The 24,258-nt window shown below is 33.6% G+C and overlaps 3 protein-coding genes and 1 non-coding gene across 4 annotated transcripts; 2 read left to right on the forward strand and 2 right to left on the reverse strand.

Moving 5' to 3' along the window:
* Positions 1–438: 438 nt before the first annotated feature.
* On the forward strand, positions 439–6,016 carry LOC118057722 (shaggy-related protein kinase theta-like). The gene is given in 14 exon segments (XM_035070397.2): positions 439–759; positions 2,338–2,583; positions 2,585–2,593; positions 2,729–2,821; positions 3,226–3,285; positions 3,397–3,672; positions 3,828–3,902; positions 4,339–4,395; positions 4,482–4,622; positions 5,057–5,107; positions 5,210–5,305; positions 5,396–5,479; positions 5,630–5,732; positions 5,814–6,016. Coding segments are annotated over 14 exon segments (1,410 nt in total). The 5' UTR covers positions 439–696; the 3' UTR covers positions 5,870–6,016.
* Positions 5,829–10,146, reverse strand: LOC118057723 (pentatricopeptide repeat-containing protein At2g03880, mitochondrial). Its single transcript, XM_035070398.2, has one exon. The coding sequence runs from the start codon at positions 9,569–9,571 to the stop codon at positions 7,169–7,171; it is 2,403 nt and encodes an 800-aa protein (XP_034926289.1). The 5' UTR covers positions 9,572–10,146; the 3' UTR covers positions 5,829–7,168.
* Positions 10,147–13,413: 3,267 nt separating this feature from the next.
* Positions 13,414–17,182, forward strand: LOC118057724 (E3 ubiquitin-protein ligase At1g63170). Its single transcript, XM_035070399.2, has 5 exons — positions 13,414–14,277; positions 14,716–14,838; positions 14,934–15,066; positions 16,128–16,292; positions 16,761–17,182. The coding sequence occupies exons 1-5, from the start codon at positions 13,739–13,741 to the stop codon at positions 16,935–16,937; spliced, it is 1,137 nt and encodes a 378-aa protein (XP_034926290.1). The 5' UTR covers positions 13,414–13,738; the 3' UTR covers positions 16,938–17,182.
* A 584-nt stretch (positions 17,183–17,766) lies between these two features.
* Positions 17,767–17,837, reverse strand: TRNAG-GCC (transfer RNA glycine (anticodon GCC)). Its single transcript has one exon. It is a non-coding gene; the product is annotated as a tRNA-Gly (tRNA).
* Positions 17,838–24,258: the final 6,421 nt, after the last annotated feature.

Genomic DNA, 24,258 nt, shown 5'->3' on the forward strand with positions numbered 1-24,258 from the left:
CAACAACTTTCAAAAGAAAAAGAAAAAAGGAGTGAATTTCCAGATTGATTCTAATTGACCTGGATTAACCTATAAAACTAGAACCTGGTCTCCTAGTTGAGTCAACTCTCAACCCAGATTTAATAACTATGAATTTGATCTAGTCCAGCCCGCCAAAAAAAAATAATCATCAAAGACCAGTCAAACCTACCCGAACATTCCGTTCAACATCGATATCTGCCTCCAATCCCTTTCCAGTCATTAACGAACAAAGTCCCAACCTCTAACTTTTAAAAAAACTTCTCAAGCAAGACGGTCCGATTATTCCTAACAATTACCGATCAACGGTTTAAAAATACACTTTGACTGCCGTACAAGAACTGATTGATCCCTCAGGGCGATTAGATTTGACCAAGGAAATATATAAAAAAAACAGACACATGGTAGCTTCATAAGGATTATTTTTAGAGAGAGAAAGTTAAGGTTTCTAGAGAGAGAGAGAGATTCTGAAAGAAACAGAAAGATTTTATTGTTGTTGTTGTTCATTGTTTTTCTCTTTTGGGTTCCCTTCTTTTACTCTCACCATTTTCTCCATCTCTCTCTTTGTTGGCGGAGAGAAGGTTGAGTTTGTGTCTTTTTTTTTTCAATATTTTTTTTATTTTCTTTAAAGAAAATTTAGGGTTTGGTTTGTTTGTTGGTGAAAAGAGAAAGGAAACCATGAATGTGATGCGTAGATTAAAGAGCATTGCTTCAGGTCGAACTTCTATATCATCCGATCCTGTAAGTTTTGAATCTTTTCTGTTTTTATTTTGAAAATTCTTGCTTGCTTGGTTCTAAGAAAATGAGGTAAATAAATGAAAAAACAGGAGCTTTAATGTCTATGGTCATACCTTTTGGATTTTGAGAAAATTTGGTCAAGAAGGCTCTTGCTTGCTTTATGGTTTCCTATGGATGATAGCTAAATTTGAAAACAAGGGGGTTATGTGTTTCTCCTTTTCTTCCATTTCTTTTCCTGCATGTTTCTCTATTGTTTTTTTTTTTGTCGAGCTTGACCACATTTCATTGAGCTTGGACCGATTCCTGACTGGGCTTATGCTCTATTTTTTTTTTTTTTTTTAAAAAAAGCTCAAAATTCCGTGGTTTTTCTTATTCCTTTATGGGAAGCACTGGGTCCAATCTGTTCTTATTTTGTTTTTTTGCTATAGAAGGAGATGGTATTTAGTAGTTGGAATTAGGCTTTCTTACTTTCAATGTGGTTTTAACTCGTGGGGCCCTATATTATAGCAATTCCCATTCTTGTTGTATGTTCATTTAATCCTGTAAAGAGGTTTGATTGGTTGGCTGATCTATGTCGGTTAACATAATATTTGTAGCTCAGATGTAACATCAGATTCTATTATTACCTTATGATGATTATATTACTGTGAGCGCTCTTTTGATTGTGTGCCAACTATGATTATAATTTCTAGCAAATGTTATAGGATCTATTTAATGCTATTTGTTTATTTGGATACCCAATGGTGAAAGTGAAGTTTACCGGTTGTTTTTTCTTTAGTGTGTTGCTGTTGTGGTAGGTGGTACGTCATGCTGCAATTCTTGGTTCTTTTCTGAGAATGGTTAAGATGTATCTTTATCAGCTTTTCCTTTTTTAAATAAAGGTGAAGCCAAGATGGAGCGCTAGAAGAAAGTTATTCACATAAGATGCGGTGTCCTTTTATGATGATAACAATGAAATCTTATGATAGATTTGCACTGAATGATTAAATGCCTAAATAGAATCCTGGTTGATATTGAGAATCATTGTATTTCCAAGTGCTCACTCGAAGAAGCATTAATTAGAGTGCAACATCTAGTTAAATTCTTGAATTATGAGTTTTTGGATGTGTCATTTCTGTTTACTTTGGTTCTACCTAGACTGAATTTCAAGTATTAATGCTGGATATGTGTTTTAGTAATCAAGTTGCGATATTGGCCTGTCTGTAGTCTAATTATTTCGGTTCTACCTAGGGGTAAGTTTGAGTGGTCATATTGGATATATGTTTAAATAACCAAGTTACCATATTGGCCCGAAGCTTATGAAATTATTAGTGGCCGAGGTATTTATTTTCTATATTTCTTGGATCATCTGTTGATTTTTGAGAGTTGGTGCTTCTTGTCTTGTCCTAAAATTATATTTTGCAATAAAATCTAATTATCATAAATGGATATGAAATGGCTGTGCAATTAACACTAGCAACTAAATGTGAGATAGAATGGGATTTATGGTACAATTATATTTGTGAAAGTGTAAGATGAAGAAGAAAATGTATTATGCTATTCATCTGATTTCTCGTGGAAAACATGATGTTTTTCATGTAGGGTGGGGATGTTGGAACAAAGAGGGCTAAGGTTGATCAAGAAATAGAACGAAAGGTTGATGAAGAATCTTATTTAGTTGAAAGAAGTGTCACAGATCAGGAGCAGCATATGGCTTCTACATCACAGGAAAATGCTGCGAGCACATCTAACATCACTTTGGTGACAAGAACAGAAAAATCAGGCTATGATCAGCTTCCCAAAGAGATGCATCAAATGAAGATCAGAGATGAAAAAAACCACTATTCATGATGAAAAGGTAAGTTTTTATATATAACTAACCCCACTCCACCTTAAACACCCAACACAATTGGGGAGATCTCAGTAATATTTTTTGTAAAATGAACTGTGTCATAGTTTCTTGGGATGTTCTATTAAGTTTCTGATCATGTAGGAAGTGGAAGCTGCCATTGTGAGTGGCAATGGGACAGAAACTGGTCAGATTATTGCAACCAAAGTAGGTGGTCGGAATGGACAGCCAAAGCAGGTTATTTGACGACCCTGGTTGAATGTTCTTGCAATTTATGGGTTGTTGTTTCATCACATTTTTCTTCATGTAGTTAGGGAGCATTCTGAATGTTTTTATTTTGGAAATTCATTGCCATGGCTGTTTTATAAAAGTAGATTTTTTCCATGTCCTGAAGAATAATGCATTATAGATTTCCACTTGCATATGTGGAGATGTAATGTTTAGGCACCATACCATCCCTCCCAACTCTCGGGTCCAGCAATACCATGCTAAGGAAGCCTTTGAGAAAGAATGTTACCGACCCTCAACTTCTCTTTATGTAACACTTTAACTATTTTAGATTCTTAGGGCTACATGTTAATTTTATACATCATATGGGTTAGTTTTTGACAATTCTGCTAAACATATCTTCTTTTTCCCAGACAATCTCATATATGGCAGAACACATGGTTGGCACGGGTTCATTTGGTGTTGTCTATCAGGTCTGTGGAATTAGCCAGCATCTTGCGTGCAACCACAATCGTTTGTTGTTTAGCATCTATTTTGTTAATAATATTCTGTTCTGTTATTTTACTTTTTATTTTGGTCTGCAGGCTAAGTGCCTGGAAACTGGTGAAGCAGTTGCAATAAAGAAGGTATTACAGGATAAGAGATACAAGAACAGAGAACTTCAAATCATGCGCCTTCTTGACCATCCTAATGTCGTTCAGCTGAAACATTGTTTCTATTCAACTACTGAAAAAGATGAGCTATATCTTAACCTTGTTCTGGAGTATATATCTGAGACTGTCCATCGAGTTTCAAGGCACTTTAACAGGATGAATCACCAGCACATGCCCATTATTTATGTTCAACTTTATACTTACCAGGTAAACTTTGTATATGTGTGTTTTTTTTAACATGCCTTTTCTTGGTTTATTTTGGATACACTGAGATTCCTATGGTGTTGTGCTCTGGATATTTTTCTAAAAAATTATGGTATACTGTTTCATGAGTCAACTTATTCTACTTAATGGCTTTGTAGATTTGCCGTGCACTAAATTACTTGCACCTTGTGGTTGGGGTGTGCCATCGTGACATAAAGCCGCAGAATTTACTGGTAAGTTTTTTTTCTGCCATTTTCCCCTTTGCTTTGGCATCAACATGAAAAAATGATAGAAGTCTTTCAATCCTTGGCTATTCGCAACCACCAAAATTAAAAAATTTCACCCGTCTAGTTTAGTTTCCTTCACATGAATTCTGTGCTGAAGATTACAAATCCTAATGAATTGCTTGTTCACCAGTAACAAATTGGAGAATATGCTGCCACAGTCCAGGACATGCTATTTTTTTTGGCTTTCCTGCAATGAGACTAGAAAATATTCTTTTAAAGGGGAGTTGAAAGCAATTGGTCATCACCTCATCTTCATGCCTCTGAATGATTTATGCAATATATATCATGGAAGTTTTTGCAAAAATTATAGCTGCTATGTGATGTTTTGTTGTTTATTTATGTGGTAAAGTATTACTTTTTGAGGTTTTGTTGAATTCTGCAGGTTAATCCCCATACTCATCAGCTAAAAATCTGTGATTTTGGTAGTGCAAAGATGCTGGTATGTTAATTATGTTACTTTCTGTAGTGGATATTAAATTATGCCAGTGATGTGTTGAAAACTCCCATTATCTTTTTTATCTTCAGGTGCCAGGGGAACCCAACATATCATATATCTGCTCACGGTATTATAGGGCACCAGAACTTATATTTGGTGCTTCAGAGTACACAAGTGCCATTGATATCTGGTCTGTTGGCTGTGTCTTGGCCGAACTTCTTCTTGGACAGGTGGGTCTGTATGACTTTTTTTTCCTGGTAACTGGTGAACTTGATGGCAAGTTATAGAATATTCTAAAGAATAATTTCGAATGCCTCTCTGCTCATGTTAAAAATTCCCATGCCCCTTCAATACTACCTGGTGTGCATGTGGTCAGGGCTCTATGTTCCTGAGCACACATTAATCACCATATATATATTCTCTTTCAAGCTACTTAGCTGATGGCTTCTGAATTCTTTTTACAATTTCACATGTCTTTCTGGCGGAGGAAACGCAGAGGGTTTACTAATCATGTAATGTTTGTCATTATTCACTTTTTGCTTATTGATCACTTGAGTTTGATGCTGTGATTGTTAGGTTATTTGCATGTTGGTTCAATGAGTTATTCTTTGAATGCCAGTATACCCGATGACTTCTGATGTTTACTCAATGTTGCATTTTGCAGCCTCTTTTTCCTGGGGAAAGCAGTGTCGATCAGCTTGTGGAAATTATTAAGGTATGCTATACTACCTTCAAGCCCTTTGTTTTTATGTTATGCTTCTCTACATGTTGGGTCCATTTCTGAAGTGTTCTTTCCCTTTCAATGGTCATAAATTAGGTCCTGGGGACACCAACCCGAGAAGAAATTAAGTGCATGAATCCCAATTACACAGAATTCAAGTTCCCTCAGATCAAGGCTCACCCATGGCACAAGGTCTGCTCACAATTTTATCAAAAGGATCTTTTGATAGTGATATTTGGTGTATAGTTATTGGTGGATAACAGATTAATTCTCAAATTTCAGATATTTCACAAGCGAATGCCACCTGAAGCAGTGGATCTCGTATCAAGGCTGCTTCAGTATTCACCAAAGATGCGGTGCACTGCTGTAAGTGCTGATACTGCTTTAGATAAATTTAATCAGTTTCAAAACTGTCCAACATTTTCTTTCTATCTACTGCTTTATTAGTTTGAATTGCTATTTTTCCTTATAGAATTGCTAATTTACGCCCTACAACTTCTCTTTACTGGCTGTCAGTTGGAGGCATGTGCACACCCCTTTTTTGATGATTTGAGACATGCAAATGCATGCTTGCCTAATGGGCGTGCGCTACCTCCTCTATTCAATTTTACTGCCCAAGGTAAAACTAATTTAGTATTTTGGTCGCCAGTTTTTTCACTAAAGATTCTCCTTGCCTTTCTCATGCCTAATGCCTTTGCAGAGTTGGCTGGGGCATCAACTGAACTACGTCAACGTCTCATTCCCGAGCATGTATGAAAAGAAAATCGCCGATGGGTACATGGTCAGATTTGTAGCCAAATCAGTGCAACTGAATTTTGAATGCCTAAGTCACCCATGCAAGCATCCTGCCTGCTCAGATAATTCAGACCAAATCAATTTTCAATCTTCCCCTCGTTAGTTACAACAAAGGGAGACCTTTAGACAAGGTAGAGGGTGATGGTGGGTAGGCTATGCCAAGATTTTGGATGGAGCTTGAAGCATAATTATTTGACGGGGGCAGGATCTCTTGGCAACAGGGTTCCAACATTTAATATATTTAGACCCTGATTCTTTCGTGTAAACTGATTTACCGAAAACTAACCCAAAAAAAAAATCCAGTCAAATGAAAATTTAACAATTTAGCTTAATTTTTCATAAAAGTCTTTTTTTTTTTTTTTGGAATGAAAACATTTTATAGGAAAATTAGAATTTTGTTATTTATTGATTATATTAAATTTGATTATTAATTTTTTTATTGCTGTATATTTTGTTTTGGATTTTATTTTTTTTAATTTTATTTCTTAGAATTTTATTTTTATTTTTAATTGAAATAAGTTATAAAATTATAATTTTTTTATTTATTAAATTTTTATTTATTATTTTGATTGTTATTTATTTTATTTAAAATAATTTATAAAATTATATATATATTTTTAATTTTATCATTCTTATATGTAAGATTTGATTTTTATTTTTTTAATAAACTAGAATGTGGTGCTGAATGCCGCAATGCATGAAAGACAAGGTATTGTGATTAGATTACCGTTCCATGTTCCAGTTTCCAGTGTATAGTTTGCCAGTATTAGTGGAGAATTAACTGGATGGATGAGTTGGATGAGTCAGGATGTCTCGGTGTGTGCCTTTCTTGCTTGCCTCCTGTGTTACAAAGAAATTCAAGTTTATGAGAATTTCATGGTTTTATTTACTACGTCTGTCTGTAGCTGATTGTTCCCAGGGTTCATTTATCAAGCATTGGTTTGTTTCTGCTGCCCTGGGCTCCAATGTTGGTTTTTTCTTTTGTGGTGGTTGCACGATCTGTATCTGAGGAGCCTGGAGGGATGGTGGATTAAGGGCACCTTGTGGTCGCTGTTTGTTGAAACTTTGCTGAACTTCTGCACTGGTTCGAGCTGTGAAATCCTGTGCAGTACACATTTCTGTTTAGTTAGTACCCAAATGTGGATTGATGCCAAGCATCAACCTTGGAGGGCTGGAGGGTAAATCTTGCAAATAGCTCAACTACTCTAAGAACCCCTTAAAAAAAATCTAAGGGGAGAAAAAATTAGATAATCAAGCCTTCTACCAATAATCTCCACAAGAGCATCTTCCTTCTATGAAATGATGGAAACAATTTGAATCCCTCAAAATGATATGACGAGCATATACTTTGGACGTGTATTTCATAGCAGTGTGGCAGTCGCCGCAAACACGGAGATTCTTGAAAATACGAATCGGTGCTCCTTGTGGCACAGTGAGAAGCCCGAAGGCAACAGCTAGCTTCTCGCTGTGATAAGCTAGACCAAGCTCCTTGACTTCATCGTCTGTGTCATGAAGTGCAAAACTCATGTCTGGCACATAACCAGCCTCCTTGATCAACATAATAATTTCATCTATCTTTGAATAAATCTCATTTCTCAATGGATGGTTTCTATCTTCAGACATAAAGGTGTTCACCTTGCTGTTTGTCTCAATCCAACTGTACCCAGGTTCCTTCCATATTCCCCTGGACCTCATCAGTCGTCTGGTTCTCGCAGCATCTTCCCATTTACCAGCTGCGGAATACATATTAGATAACATAACATAAGGCATGGAGTTCATGGGTTCCAATTCAAAAAGGTTCTTAGCTGCCATCTCTCCCAATTCAAGCTCCTTATGTACCCTGCATGCAGCAAGCAGGGCCTTCCATACTACTGCATCTGGTGCTACAACCATTTGATTCAGTAATCCTTTGGCCTCAGCAAGTTTTCCTGAGCGCCCCAAGAGGTCAATCATGCAAGCATAGTGTTCGGGACCTGGTTTGATCCCATATACTTTATCCATTGCTTCAAAGTAGGCACGGCCACTTCCCAAAAGACCATTATGGCTGCAAGCAAAAAGTAAACCTATGAACGTGATGTAGTCTGGCTTTGTTCCAGTGGCAATCATTTGATCATAAAATTGTAGAGAATGCTTTCCTCTGCCATTTTGTGCATATCCGACTATTAGAGCTGTCCAGCTGATGACATCTCGAGTTGGCATATTGTCAAAGACACGATTTGCATCGACTATACTGCCACACTTAGCATACATTGTCACAAGAGAATTATCAACTGACAAGGATGACCCAAGACCAGATTTAAGTAGGGTCGCATGAATCTGCTGTCCAAAGTCCATAACTGTCAGTTCTGCACAGGCACTCAAAACGCTGGCAACAGCAATTTGATCAGGATATACACCTGAAATTCTCATTTTACAAAATAACTTGATAGCTTCCTCATAAGAGCCATTATGCGAGTACCCTGTAACAAGGGAGGTCCAAGAGACAACATCCTTATCTACCATCTTGCTGAACACCATGATTGCAGAGTCTAACTTTCCCTGTTTGGCATACATGTCAATAAGAGCATTATTGACAAGCTTATATGCTTCAAAGCCAGTTTTGATTATCAAACAATGGACAGAAATTGCATTTTGCATAACCTTCATGGATGCAAAAGAGTTCAAAACAGATGGCAACGTATATTCATCAATCTTCATATTTCTAGAACGCATTTTTTGGAAGAAAGATAGAGCTTCCTCTTCAAACCCCTGCCTCACACACCCCAAAATCACGGAGTTCCAAGAAACCTCATCATCAAACTCCATATTCCCCAAAACCCTCTTTGCACTATTCAAGTCCCTGCATTTTGCATACATATCAACCAGTGCACTCTGAACGAAAATGTTAGCACCGAAACCAGTCCTGACTATGCAACCATGCACTTGAGACCCAAAATCACATGCCATAACCGCTCCGCAAGCTCTCAAAATACTTGGAAAAGTAAATTGATTAGACTCAAGCCCTTCAGTTCTCATGTTTCGAAAACACTCAATCGCTTTATACCCATACCCATAATGAGAATAAACAGCAAGCATAGCACTCCAGACTGCATTGTATTTGCAATCAGCCACCATTTCAAAAAGACACTCAGCTTCAAAAACACATTTGCACTTCCCATACATGTCAACTAAACTAGTAACAACAAACACATTCCAATCAAACCAAGTCTTTATCGCGTAACCATGAATTTGTTCCCCTTTTTGAAGCAAACCCTTTGTCGAACACAACCCAAGAACGCTCCCTAACGTGTATTGACTTGGCCTTTGTCCTTCAAGCTGCATTTCCAAAAACAATTCAAATGCTTCATTTTCAAAACCATATTTACAATACCCCGATAAAAGACTCGTCCAGGTGATCGAACTCTTCACTGGGGTCTCATAAAAAAAAATTTTCGCTTCACTCAATCTCCCTGAATTGGCATAACCAGCAACCATTGTGTTCCATGAAAACTCATCTCTGTCAAGCATTTTATCAAACAAATTCCGCGCATCATCAATTCGACCCTGATTTGACAAATCTTTGAGAACCCTGTTCGATTCTAGTCTTGAATAACTAAATCCATTTGACTTTGCAGCACTGTGTAGATAATCACGAGAGAAATTTAAAAATCTTGATTTGTGCATAACCGCCAAAATTAAGAGTCCTTTTAATTTGGGTGATTTTAACTTGTTTGATATAGATGACTATGCGGTAGCTGCTTCATATTTTAAAAAGAATAAAAATAAAGTGTTTTTTTTTTAAATAAAGATTTGGCATACATTTTCAACAATTGTTGACATGTTCGAGTGGTTATGAAGAGAGGCATGAAGACCCTATTTGTTTTTAAAAAATATGATTTTGTGTTTTTAAAATTATTATTTTTTATTTTAAATTAATTTTTTAAAATATTTTTAAATTATTTTGATGTACTAATATTAAAAAATATTATTTTAATATATTTTTAAATAAAAAATACTTTAAAAACAATAACCACCATTCTCATAAACCACCCTGAAATCTTCTGGGCTGCGACGGTGCAAGTTCAAATATTGCTGTAGACGTGTCTCAATTTTTTCTTCAGAGTTCATTTCTTTTTTGTTAATTCATTCTAGCTGGCGATTGAAATCAAGAAACCACCATCAAGCCCAAGAACAAAAGAATAATGGTAACGCTTTTGCTTTCTTATGAGCTCTTCCTTCTTTTGCAATCATTCTCTTTTGTTTGGTGTTAACGTTACCTGCTTGAAAACGAAAAAAATATGGTAAATTTCTCTGTAGGATTGGCTTGCAAATTTTTAATTATTAATATTTTCTTTAGGATATACTTAGATTGGTGGCTCAAACGATTCTGTGGGCCGTATCAAAAAAAATTTAAATTAAAAAAAAAAATTATGAGATAGTTGTGTTTTTAAAGAAAAACAAAAACCTAATAATCAGATTAAATTTTAATTAAATTGGTAATAAAATAAAATAAAATAGACAGAAACAATAATAAATAAATTTTAAAAAATTAATATTATCCTATGCAAAGTTGGATCACATGAAATCATGATAATTCTATAAAAAATTGATATAGCAAGAATCAACTATAAAAAAATAATTAAAAAAAATATATTCCATCTCAGTCTAATATTACAAGCCCATAACTCAAAAAGAAAAGTTTCAACAAAAATAAGATTGAAAAATAAATAAATAGATAAAATGAACTAAAATATTGAAAGATATAATTGGAATATAATTTAATTAAAAAATATGAGGACTAAATCTAAAAGGTGAGAAAATAAAATGAGGATTAAATTGAATATTTTTTTAATTTTATGAATAATTTTAAAAATATATAAATAAAAAAAACAAGTACAAAATTTAAAAGAACAATAAAGTGAATGATTGATTTGAAAATATGCAGGGGTTGGTGATAGAATTGAAGAGGACAGAGGAAAGAATGACAACCAAAAAATAAATAGCCACATGCGCCGCCCAATAATAGAGGCAATACCGTAAGGATTTCACCATTTGAAAACTGCAGGAAAACATACGAGCGCCCGCACCACTCCCACATGCTGCTGCTTTTTTCAGATTAAATAATATTTTATTTATACAAAAATAATAAAGTAAACGTGATCAAATTGGATAACAATAAAAAAAAAAAAAACCAAAATGAAAATAAATAAATAAAAAGCCTTTAACCCAAGAGAAAAGACAATTCTTATTCAAGAAAAGTGTGGTAATCTTGTTGTACATTAAAAACAACATGTAACCAGATTATTAAAAGGGAATAAAAGGGAATAGTATTTTACTGTAGTGTAGGTTATTGTTCATTATAAATGAATTCATTGTAGATTACAATATGAATGCATTATGAGTGATTTTATTATAAGTTGCAAGAGCTTTCACTATGAACTGAACTGTTAGTGGAAGCTAAGCTTAGGGGTGAGCACTCCCAGCACATGCATGGCGCTCGGCTGTATTGGATTGGGGATAGGTGGTATTCGGGTTATGGCTAAAGACTTAAGGGAAATAAATCTGGCGTCATGATCCAAGATCAAAGAGTCTAGCACAAGAACCCAATTCTATTGGGTCCTTTATCAAGACTCAATGTTCATGGGTCTTAGGATTCTAAATATTATTATTTTTTAAAAAATATATTATTATTTTATTATAATTTTTGTGGCATTTTTTCAAAAAAATAAAGCATGAGCCCTTGGCATAGTATTATTAAAAATACTCAACAATTCTAAGTATTAATATAAAAAATATTATAATTTGCGTTTTTAATATTATTATTTTTCTTAGAATACAAAGTATTCATTTCAAAGATATTATTATTTTTGTTATAATATTATTATCTTTATAATAATTCAAATTTTTAATATAAAAATAATATTATTTGTGTTCTAAATTTTCTTGGAATTGAAAATAGTATTATTTGTGTTATGAATATTGTTATTTTTACTATAATCAAAAGTATTACTATTAAAAATATTATTTTTTATGTTATAAATATTATTATTTTTATAATAATCAATATTATTGATAAATAATTACTAAATTAGAAAAAATTTATTCTTAATATTGAAAAACAGCCAAAGATATGATTTGAAATGTAAAATTAAAAATTACTATTAGTGTAACTCTTATCATCATTAATAAGTTTTTAAAAATTATTATTACTATCAAAGAAAAACCATGTGAGGACATGTTGTGCTTGAGCATGTGGCATACACATTGTGTTTGAGCTATGTCTATGGGTTGGGCACTCCCAACACACATGTGGCACTTGGGCTCTGCTTACAGGTTAGGCACACCCCTAACGCACACATGGCACTTAGGTCATGGCTAAAGACTAAAGGAAAATGGGTATGACGTCAAGACCCAAGATTAATAGGTTTAGCAGAAGGACCTAATTATATTGGTCATTCATAAAGATTCAATGTTCATGGGTCACAGGATTGTAAATATTATTATTTGTTTTAGAAATATCATTATTTTATTATAATTAATATTATTAATAAAATAGTTAATAAATTTGAAACAAAATATTATTATTTATATTATATTTTTTATGGCATTTAAAATAAAAAATAAAGAGTGAGCTTGCAACATAGTATTATTAAAAATACTCAACAATAAAAAATATTATAATTTGCGTTGTCAATATTATTATTTTTCTTAGAATAGAAAGTATTTATCTCAAAGATATTATTATTTTTGTTATGATATTATTATTCTTATAATGGTCCAAATTTTTTAATATAAAAAATATTATTATTTGTGTTCTAAATATTCTTGGAAATAAAAAATAGTAGTATTTGTGTTATGAATAGTATTATTTTTACTATAATCAAAAGTATTAATATTATTTTTTGTGTTATAAAACTTTATAATATGAGACGCCTGGGCACCTGTCGCAGTGTTGGGACACCCCTACTCCCACGTGGCGCTTAAGATCCTGCCTCCGTGCTTGACATATCCCTTCACACACGTGACGCTTAGGCTATTTGCCTGGGGGTTGGGCACACCCCAGCGCGCATGTTGTGCTTGGGTTTGCCAAGACCCAATTATCATTGGACCTTGCATGCTATAGAACTCAAAATAGCTTTGATTCATTAATTGTGTAGGGCCCAAAATAAACTTGAATCATATATGTGCAGGACTTAAATAACCTTGAGTTCTACCATCGTTAGAATCTAATTTTTTTTAAAAATAAATGACGAGCAAGCCCGAGGTATAGTGTTGGCCATCAAACTAGTATTGAACCTAAATTTAATCAATCCAGTTGAGAAGAGGAAATTAAAAATGTTTTAGGAGAAGAAAAAAAAAAATAAAAAAACCAGGTTTTTTAGAAAAAAGAAAATTGAAGTCTTGGAACTTATATATTACTAAAAACGACATTTAGTAAGTAAAAAAAATTCAACATCGATGATTTAATTTAGATTTATTAAAATAATTAATTGATTGGATTATTTAGAAGGTTGATCGATGACCGATGATCTTGGGGTTTGAGGATGTGAGCAGATGAGGGTTAGAAGAGACGAGGACAAGCGACAAACCCAAAACAGGGGATAGACATATTCGTAGGTACAGAGATCCCTTTCTTTCGATATCCAGCGAACAATAATTATTACCCTGACTCACAGCGCGCGCCCTCTCTCTCTCCAAATATAAAAAAAGTTTTTCATTCCCTCAAAAATTTCAAACACCTCAAGGAAGTACATCCCCTCAAATTCAAAAACTTGTTAAAAATTAAGCACACCTTTCTTTCAAATTCTCATTTTTCGTACAAATTAGAGTGAGAGAGAGAGGGGGGAGAAAATGATGCATTCTGCAAATTCTTCACTAACATCACCACAATCCGATGCCATAGACTCTTCACCACTCCTAGCCCGTTCAATTGCCAACCACCTCCTCCGGAGCCGCCGCCTGTTACGCCGTCCACCACAACTCCGTGGCGCTGCCGCCCGTATCCTCCGTCGGGCGAGCAGCCGCCGAATGATGCTCCGAGAACCCTCTGTTCGTGTTCGAGAAAACGCGGCAGAGCAGCTTGAAGAGAGGCAAAGTGACTGGGGTTACTCGAAGCCGGTAGTTGTTATTGATGTTTTGTGGAGTTTGGCGATTGTGATAATAGCTGTTGGTGTCCTGGGGTTAAGTTTGGAGGAGAAGCCAAGGGTGCCTTTCAGAGCGTGGATTGTTGCGTATATTTTGCTGTGTTCGTGTCATGTTGTCTGTGTTGTTGTTGAGTATAGAAAGAGAAGGAATTTGGGGTTAAGAGAGAGTGGGATTTTGAGTTCCGACTCAGGGGATTCGTTGGATTTCAGAACTCAACAAAGTGAAAATGATGGTCAAAATACTAGGTAAGCTTTCGCCATTTGTCATTGTTTTGTTTGTGCGCGTGTTTTGTTTTAGTGTAAAGTAGAACAAAAAGGTTTGTTTTGGTAGAAATGATGGTTTAATTAGCTTCCTTTGCTTGAAAAGTTTGTTTGTTCGTCCTTTTTTCTTTGTGAAGTTGTTTGCATGGTTGTGCAATGTGCGGTTTTCAGCTTTATTGTTAATGGAGTTATGTTGGGACTTGGTGAGAATTGATTTTTTGATTCATGTTGTTTTCTGAAAATTGAGAACAATCTTGCAAGAAAATAAACTGGGAGTATTTCTTTTTCTTCGCTGTAAGTTGCTTAACTATAGTGCATTTGATGATGCTCTTTTATTATTATTATTATTGGAATGTGAAGATTTGAAGCCCATGGATTTTATGAATTCGTAGATATGCGAATGCTTATGCTCTATTCTTACAGTGTTGCTAAGCGTGTGGAATCTGCAATGACTACGTTTTCAATTATTTGGTGGATTATTGGATTCTACTGGGTTACTACTGCTGGTCGCCAAAATGTGGCAAAGGATTCACCTCAGCTTTACTGGTTTGTTTGAACATATTTTTCTTTGATGTGTTTTAGCTTATGGCTCTCATATGTTTATTTATGTTTATTGGTTTACCTGTTGTTTTGCTTTGCAGGCTTTGTATTGCATTTCTTGCTGCTGACACGTTCTTTGTAATTATTTGCATTGCTGTTGCATGCCTCATTGGTATTGCTGTTTGCTGCTTCCTACCTTGTATAATCGGCATCTTATATGCTATGGCAGACCAGGTAAAAAAAATACTCTGAACAAAATTTGTAGTAAGTGAACTGGCGATGCAACAACTGAATCTATAGGGAGTTAGAAGCGAGAGCAGAAATATTGTTACTCTATTTCTTGACATCATAATTTTGCAGTTTAGGACTTGGAAAAACTTGTCTTCTCTTCTCGGTCATAGATACAAATTAGATAAAGCTTGGAGTTTTAAATCTTACCAGATTGAGCCCCACCTCCAAACTCCCTTTAGATGATTACAAGTGATGAATCTTTACCCTTGCTCTTTTTTCTCAACCTTTGATGAAAGACCTTTAATGCCCCATCATGACTTTGTCCCTTTGATGAGGTTGGACCCTTTAGAGTTTAGACTTAACATTTCTAACTTCCTATTGGTGGGAAGCTGGAGCAGTAGAACAACATTAAGGTTGAGAAGAATTAGCATATGCTGCTCCAACCTGCAAAGCCTTAAAGTCTGGTGTGTCGGCTTGAAGAAACAGTAACCTGGTACACTGTTGATTATGACGACGACGACCACATTTTGTGTGAATGATGTCAAATTATGTTGCATTGTTGCTTAATTTTGAGGACACTGTAGATTCAGGTTTTTTTCTCTGTAGACCATTTTGATTTGTTATTCTTTGTGATCTTTAAAATTAACTGGAATAGTTGTCCATTTGAATTGGGAATAATACATATGAATTATCTTATTGGGCAAAGTTTAGAATCATTGCCCATCAAAGACCTCATGCCCGGGGAGTGACATTGACAAGTGTAGGGACATCATTGTTGTCTTAAAGCAATATTCTTTTTACCTCTCTCTCTCTCTCTTTAAAATCCGGTGATGTAGATATGTTAAAGTTTGAGCTGTCACATGTGGTTTGGTTACTGGGCAATGGCTTTGCTTGCCAATTGTTTTTGGTCATCTGACCTTTTTCTTGAGATTCAGAAGGCACTGCCCAACCTACGCGCAGAGAGTTGTCATTTCTGTTTTTGCATTTCATTCGTAGATTGCATCTTTGTCCTCGTCCTTCAATATTCTATGCCTAATCTTGCATTGCCTTTAATTCGAAAACAGGAAGGAGCGACTAAAGAAGAGATTGATCGATTACTAAAATACAAGTTTCACAGGATAGGGAATTGTGAGAAAGTTAATGATGAAAGTCAAGAGTCTTTTGGTGGGATGATGACTGAATGTGACACCGACACACCAATTGAACGTGCCCTTTCCCGTGAAGACACGGTAAGTATCCCAACAAGAATTTATTGTCTCTTCTAGAAATGCATGAACTCTCTGCCTTCTAATGGTAAAAGGCTGGGGTAGGTTGGGCAGCTATTGGGTCTATAATGCAAATTGAACGTGAAAAGTAGAACAATTGGCTCACGACTATTTCAGAATTCAGAGGGATGACTTCCACCTCTGCATTGAACCCGAAGCTTTACACTGCAAACACTTTGGTTGGGAAAGGAGCACAGGGCACCTTTTTTTTTTTTTTTTTTTTTAATTCTTGACCAAATCCCTCATCGTACTACTCAAGACGTGGGTGTATATATGTATTAGAAAAAACCTAATGGCTGGATCTCAATTTGCAACCTTGCATGGTCTCCTTCTCTCGACGATATGGTTACTTTAACATCAGGGGTTGGTTCCCCATTTTCAGCCCTTTATTCTTGATTCACTTCTGACACGAATATTTGTTATAAACCACAGGAGTGTTGCATTTGCCTTTCTGCCTATGAAGATGGAAGCGAGCTACGTGAACTTCCTTGCGGTCACCATTTCCACTGTATGTGCATAGACAAGTGGCTTTGCATCAATGCAACCTGCCCTCTCTGCAAGTTCGACATTCTAAAGGCTGACAGTCAAAGTGGCAGTGAAGAAGCATAGAGATCAGCCATTTGGAGTAGACATCTTCCCTAGACGAATCATGTGGCCCTGTAGTTTAGACAGCATCTGCTCGGTGCTTTTGATAAGAGCGACCAAGCAATCCGCTCATTATTATTATTACTACTACTATTATTATTATCTACCATACATATATAGTTTTCCGTGTGAATTTCATGTGGTGTAATCGTATTTACTGTTGCTTCTCCAAATACTTTTGAGAAATGAAGATCACCAAATTGCTTTTACACCTATTATGTTTTGGGCAGGTGCCAGGGATCAGTAACTCATAAACAAATAAATAAATAATAATAAACTATCAACTTTCAAGATCTCATCAATTTTTCTGACTATTATTTCGTGGAGGCAAATAATTTTATTTTTATAATTTCAAAAGAAATAAATAAAAAACACAAATATATTAACTGATAAATGAAAAAAAAAAAGAACTTGGTACACTTGATAGTTTTTTAAAAAACTAGAAACCATTGTATTGTATTATAGATTTATTAGGTGAGGTTGGATATAAATCATTAATCAATTATTTTTTTAAATGTTTATATGAATGTTAAATAATAATGAAATAACATTACAATGAAAGTAATATACATATATATATATATATATATATAATCACATAATTAGCTCTTTTATAAATCATGTAATTTTATTTACTAAATCTTACAAAAATTACGCAATTTTGTTTTGTTTATATATATAATCACGCAATTTTATATATATAGGTGAAAAAATATACAAAGAAAGAGCTCAGCAGCGCCAATATCATCTGGTGATCAGACGCTACGGCACAGCTTTCATCATTGCCCCTCCATGCACCAGCCGGGAATCGAACCCGGGTCTGTACCGTGGCAGGGTACTATTCTACCACTAGACCACTGGTGCTTGTTGATATGCATCTGTCTTTGGTATTTTGAATAAATTCAACCAATAAGTCTTGTCGTTTTTGACCCTTCCTTTGCTAGGTAAACTAATTCTATATTTTTATTTCTCCCCTGATCCCTGAACTTCTCCATTTTTATTTTAAATTTGAACATCACATCTATTAATGAAATTTTCTGATTTTAACCATTGATGTATGATGGGGTTATCGATAAAATAACTCCATTAATATATTTAAGAGAGAATTAAATTTTTTTTTATTATAAATATCAATATTATTGTTAACTCACCAATATAATGACTCCGTTTTTATTATATATGGTTTCTTTTTTAATAACATGTTAAATTTATTGATGGAGTTACATACATAATAAAATGGATAATATTGTTTTTGCGTGTTTTTTTATTTATAAATTCATCGATATATTTATTACTAATGGATTTATCAACATATCATAAATTATAAATGAGAGTTTTTTGATAAATTGTTTTTGTTTGTGAATCTTTTAATAATATATGTATTGAAAGAAAGTTTTATGAATAAAACTATCAAATGTAATAGTGAATGTGTAAGCAAATAAACACATCCACGAAAGGTGGAAAGACACTAATAAATAAATAAATAATTTCAGCTGGACTTAAATAGATTGAACCAAAAAAGCTGCGGTTATACATGCAATTCTGCCACCTAGAATTGAAAGGAGTAAATGGAATAAGTTACAATAACACCCCCGAGGATCAAGAAAAAAGAAAAAAATGATGAATAAATTACTTAAAGTTAAACAGCTTCTTAATTATTCAGAACTGATACTTTCTTGCACTACCTTTTCCGGGAAATTATGCATAGAATCAACGTCCATGGCAAGCTCTTTCTCTTATTCAGTTTCCAAGCATTTGGATCCATACTAAGATAGATAGTTCTTCAAGTTCGGGAGAAGACTTTGATTGATTAGCTCGAAAGTTCGGATAGGAAGTTAAATAGAAAGCGACGAGAAACAGGCATGTTGTTTCCTGTTCTTCTTCTCTAGGGTTTTGCACCCTCGCCACGCGCGTCATTTCAAGAGCGTGCGTGCGTGCAACTATGTGTGAGGAAGAGAATTACTACGACGTATTGACTTGAGATTGGAATAGTAGACTAGAATTCCACTCCCCTATAAAACAACAATGGCAAATTTAATTTTCAAAAGTCAATTCTCCAATTAAAAGTCAATGTATGCTGGCAAACTAAGACTTCCACGTTTATATATATATATATATATATATATATATATATATATATATATATATATATATATAAAGAGAAAAAAAGAGAGAGTAAAAGCTTGTGGAAAACAATTCCCGGCATTGCGAGACAACTCGATTGGCCTATTTCTCGAAAGTTTGTAACGTAAGGTGGTAAGCAGCTCTGAAGTTTAACAGAGGTTGACTGCGGTGTTTTGAGCCTCGGACGCTACTGGGTATATATATAACAAGTGCTGTATTTGACCAAAAACTCTACCATAATTATGTGTATAATTAATCTTAATTGAAAAATGGATGGGGAGAACGCTGCCTGCATGCGGTTTATTTTATCAGCAAAGAATATTTGTATCCCCTAACTATCACCTAATTCTCGATTTGATCCCCGAACAAAAACATTTCTTAATTGAATTTCTCATTTATTGGGCTTCGATCACCTAATCAACCCTCTACTTCATTTTTTTGCCTTTTAAAAAAAAAAACAAGGGGGCCTAATTTGTCTTAAACAATGTTGTTTTTAACTCAATCTAGATCATTCGTTTGCAACAAATGCTAATGATCTTGTTAGATTTCAAGGATATGTCAATGCCTCACACACAATATCGCAATTGACACTATTTAACATTTATAAACTTGATTTGTTATATAAGTGGAATGTGTATAGTAAACAGATTTTGAGATGTGAATATTATCATATTTAAAATATTAATTGCTTTTATTATATTTATTATAGGATTAAAGAAATATACATTTAAGATACAACAACTCTTAAATTTATAAATAACAAATTTTATAAATTTCTTAAAAATTTTTTGTTTTGTTTCTCATGATAAACATATACGAAGAGTTTGTAAAAAAAATAAATAGAAAGAGAATAAAATTATTTTTTAATTTATTTATGCCAATATTAAATTAATATTTATAAAAAAATAACATTTTTTCATACCAATATATCTATATAATTTAAGCACACATCTCCTCAGACCAATATTATTGTAAAATTTTAAATACAACTCTTTAGTTAAATTAATTGAATAACTTTGTAGGAGGTATAGTGCATGATTAATTAATTAATTAACTAACAAATTCTGAAATCTAATTAATTAACTTAAATTAATTAATTTCTAAAATAAAAAAAATGATTTTGTTGCAGTGATTATCCCATTGGATTGAAAGTCTGAAACTATGACACTTCCTGACAAAAAGAAAAGAAAAGAAAAGAGAAGAAAAGAAAAATATGTTGATAACGAGGATTAATGTGGGAGCTGTTTTAAAAAAAAAATTACATGAAGCTGCACAAAAAAAAAAAAAAAACAGAGATGGTCAGGCAATTGCATTTTTTTTTGAAATAAAACTTGTAATTAATTAGTAGAAGCTGGAAATAAGAAACTAAGATTTCCGCAAGCAAAACAACAATAATAATCAATAAAACAAAGCGTTCTGATACAATGGATCAAGATAGATTCTTTTATATGAAATATTGGACAAATTCTATGACAGCAAAACAATTTATTTAACTAAAGCAAATAAATTTTAAAAAATATTATTAATAAATTAGTAATAATTAATCTCCGTGGACACAATAATGTTTGCATATAGACATCTTCTACTGCCCACTAAAACAATCACGTAAATTTAGCATTCCAAACAGTGAATACCGTTCACAACCGCATCATGCATAATTCTTTCCATCCATCACAGGCAGCGCAGACGCGCGCAGGTGGTGATGTTGAACATTTGTTTTCAGGCACAATGCCAAATACTCCGGCACTCTTAGTCTCACTCTCACCGAAACATTAATGATACCGTTCTGATCAAACCCTTTTGGGACCTTCAATCGATCTATAACTCAAAAGGATGAAATGACCCTCTGGTAAATGCTGTCGATCCCATGAAATCATTCACAGTCAAAGATCCTGCAATGCCCTTCTAGGGTTGTAAAGATTTCTCGTATTGACATGTCTAGAACAAGTTTTCGGTCCCATGAAGGATAGCTTCCTCCGCCGTGCCGGTTGTTGTTTCGCGACAGTTCAGAGGGTCCGTTCGAACAACGTACGTAGGTGTTTTTCTTCACCGATCTGCCATTGATATGTGTTTTTCTTCACATGATATAACAACGATTTCTAGGCCTAGGGTGTGGAAAGACGAGGTCTCCTGCATATTGAAAGGCAACGGAGAATTTCTTACCCGTGATTGTGTTTTGAGAGACTAAATTAAGAAAACAAAAAAATTGAGCTTTAGGGCTTAGGCTGTAGTTCTATTTAGATCATGAGGATCGTGAGCATGTCGTCCCGCAAAAGTCGGGTAATGAGTGGAAACTTCGGTTAAAAAATTGTCTTTCCAGGTAGGCAACATGTTGTCGCCTATATTTCTTTTAAAAAGAAATATGCGGCCAACATGTTTTCTGCTATTTTGGTTTTTTTTTTTAAAAACGGTGTTTGAGATTTTCTTAAAGTTTAAGCATACAGCCTGACATCCCGCTTTATTTATTTATTTATTTTACTTTATTTTATTTTAAAATTATAATAAAATCTAAAAAATCAACCACTTATGCCTTGCTTTTCAAAAAAGATTTGAAATTTTTATAGTAACATTGGCAATTAATTTGTAAGAAAAGTTATATGACTCTAATATACATAATATTTTTTAAAAAAATTGTTCATAAATATCTAATAGAAATTTATTTATTTTTATTTACTTATGTTAATTCTTATGTAGTTTTAAAACAGTAATAATTGTTTATTTTTTTATATATTTGAGCTATAGTTATTATAACAAAAAAATGTTTTTCAATTGACAATTTTTTTCCATATAATACCAAGTTTTTATTTAAAAAAGTATTATTCTTATAAAAATATATTTTTTACTAGAAAAAAATCATGAATAAAGAATGAGGACTCTGGATAAAAATATTTATTTTGATCTTGTTAGAGTTTTATTTTAAAAAATCATGTTATTTATAAAAAAATACATATTTTTTATCAAAATAACAATGAAATGTTTGATAAGAAAATAATATTTTTTTTTTCTAAAAATGAAATTCTTTCTTTAGAAATTAAATAATCTAAGATTATTTATTCGGGATAACGTGTAGATTAAATAAGAATAAATTATTTATTTTGTATTTGCTTGTCCACCGCATTTAATTTGTTGAGCTGCCAACTAATCACATGTGCTTAAACCAGTATTAGGAACGACCACTTAGGATTTTTCCTACAACATGACAAAATACAGTATTCGGTGGGAGCTTCTAGACCAGTACAGCGTTATTGGCGGCGTCTTTATTACAGCCGGCAAAGATCAGATCTCGCTTGCGTCGAGGGATCTCTACCAAACGTGGCATCCACTGGTTCTTTTCCTCTTCGGTCATATATTTAGTGCTGTTCCACTTGTTTGATTTTGCAGACAACTTTTTTAAAGGTAGTGGAAAATGATTCATGCAAAACGCAAAAACAATGGTCTAAGATAGATTAATTAATCACGCAAATCCTTATTCATGAATTGTAAGTAAATAGAAAGATCAAAACCAGTTTGGCCACGTCTACCCCCTTTTTTTTTATTTTTTCTTCTCTTGGTTAGGTTTATTATAGTGACAATTACTGACCGGATTCTTTCTTTGTTAATTTCATCAGTAAACATCGATAGAAAAATTCATATAATATATATTAAGAGAATGCAATAAGAAAAAAAGAATAAAAAAAAAAGACAAATAATGTAATGACATGTAAGTTTTGCAGACGAAGTTATTGACGTGATTAGCTCGACAGAAAAATTTTATCGGTATATACTAACAACATTACGGACAATATTATAACGGGATTGAAGAAGATAAACAATACGATGACGTGACATTTCTACCAACATAATTGCTGACAAGTTATCATCGAAATAATTCTGTTGATCTATCCGTCAATAATATTTAATTTATAATTTGCCGCTCAACCCTCCTCTCCCTCTGTCCTATTTCTACTTCTTCCTTGTCTATCTTTTTTTCTGCAACAAACAGCCACCTCCTCAATCTCAATATCACTCAACCTCTCACAACTTTTCTAGCATCAAAGCACCCTGTTTGTCAGCATTCGAGTCCCAATTCAATTTTTATTAAGGATTCTCCACATTAAGCAAAGAAATCTACATTTTTTTTTGTTTTTTAATTTGAATACAATTTTAAAATGTTATTCTTTTTGCATAATTTTTGTAGTATATGTTTTTTGTTTGAGTGTTTACTTGTTTTAAGTTTTTTTCTCAAACAAACTTGTTATATAGATTTATGATTTGTACATGTTATGATTTGTTTTAAATTTTATAAAATTATATTTGTTTGTAAATTGTTGAAACATATGTTGAATTATCAACTTAGAATTTGAAAAAATCACGTTACAACTAGATAACATCGAAATCATGATAATTTTTTTATTCCTTATATTAAATTTTTATTTGCCATTTACTGATATATAATTCGTTTGTACTATATAGACTGCGTGATTTTTGGCACAAGACATAAAAAAAGTCTAAAAAATATAGGAAAAAAAGCGATCTACCAAGCTAGAATGACACGACGGTTTGGAAGAATTTCAGGTTACCATACATCTCAGAGACTATATGGACATAGTACATTCAAGACGTGACGTCCAAGCATTTCGCGCGACGGTCATGGTTTGGTGCGGGGAATTGAAGCCGAAAAATTCAAGGTTCTGTTATTACGCACACTAATAACTCTGTTTTGTTCGTTTTGCATGCAAAACAGGTTGCAAGATTTTTTTAATTACATCAAATTTTTAATTTCTTTTTTTTTCTTATAAATATATTTAACTGATAACATTTTTATCTTGTGGGTTACGACTCTTGGACATAAGCCAAACCTAATGAAGTTTTTTGTGGAAACGCACGTGCAGAGTGATGATTGCCAAAAAAGGATGCAACAGTTTGTCGATAGTCGAGTTCAACACTTTGTTATATGTTGGTTTTCAACATTTTTTATTAAGTTATTATTTACTTGAATTTGATAGGTTTTTTTTTTGTTCTCTAAGAGATATATAACAACTAGTTGAATGAGAGATACGAAGACGAACCTTCGACCCACCTGCATATCGTTCTGGATTTGTGGTTGGAGGCAAGATCGTCTGGTAATCTCGATAGAAATCGGGTGTATGAGCTCGCTAACATTACAACCAAGAATTTATGG

This window comes from Populus alba, chromosome 2 (assembly GCF_005239225.2).
Source record: "Populus alba chromosome 2, ASM523922v2, whole genome shotgun sequence".
Lineage (NCBI taxonomy): Eukaryota > Viridiplantae > Streptophyta > Magnoliopsida > Malpighiales > Salicaceae > Populus > Populus alba.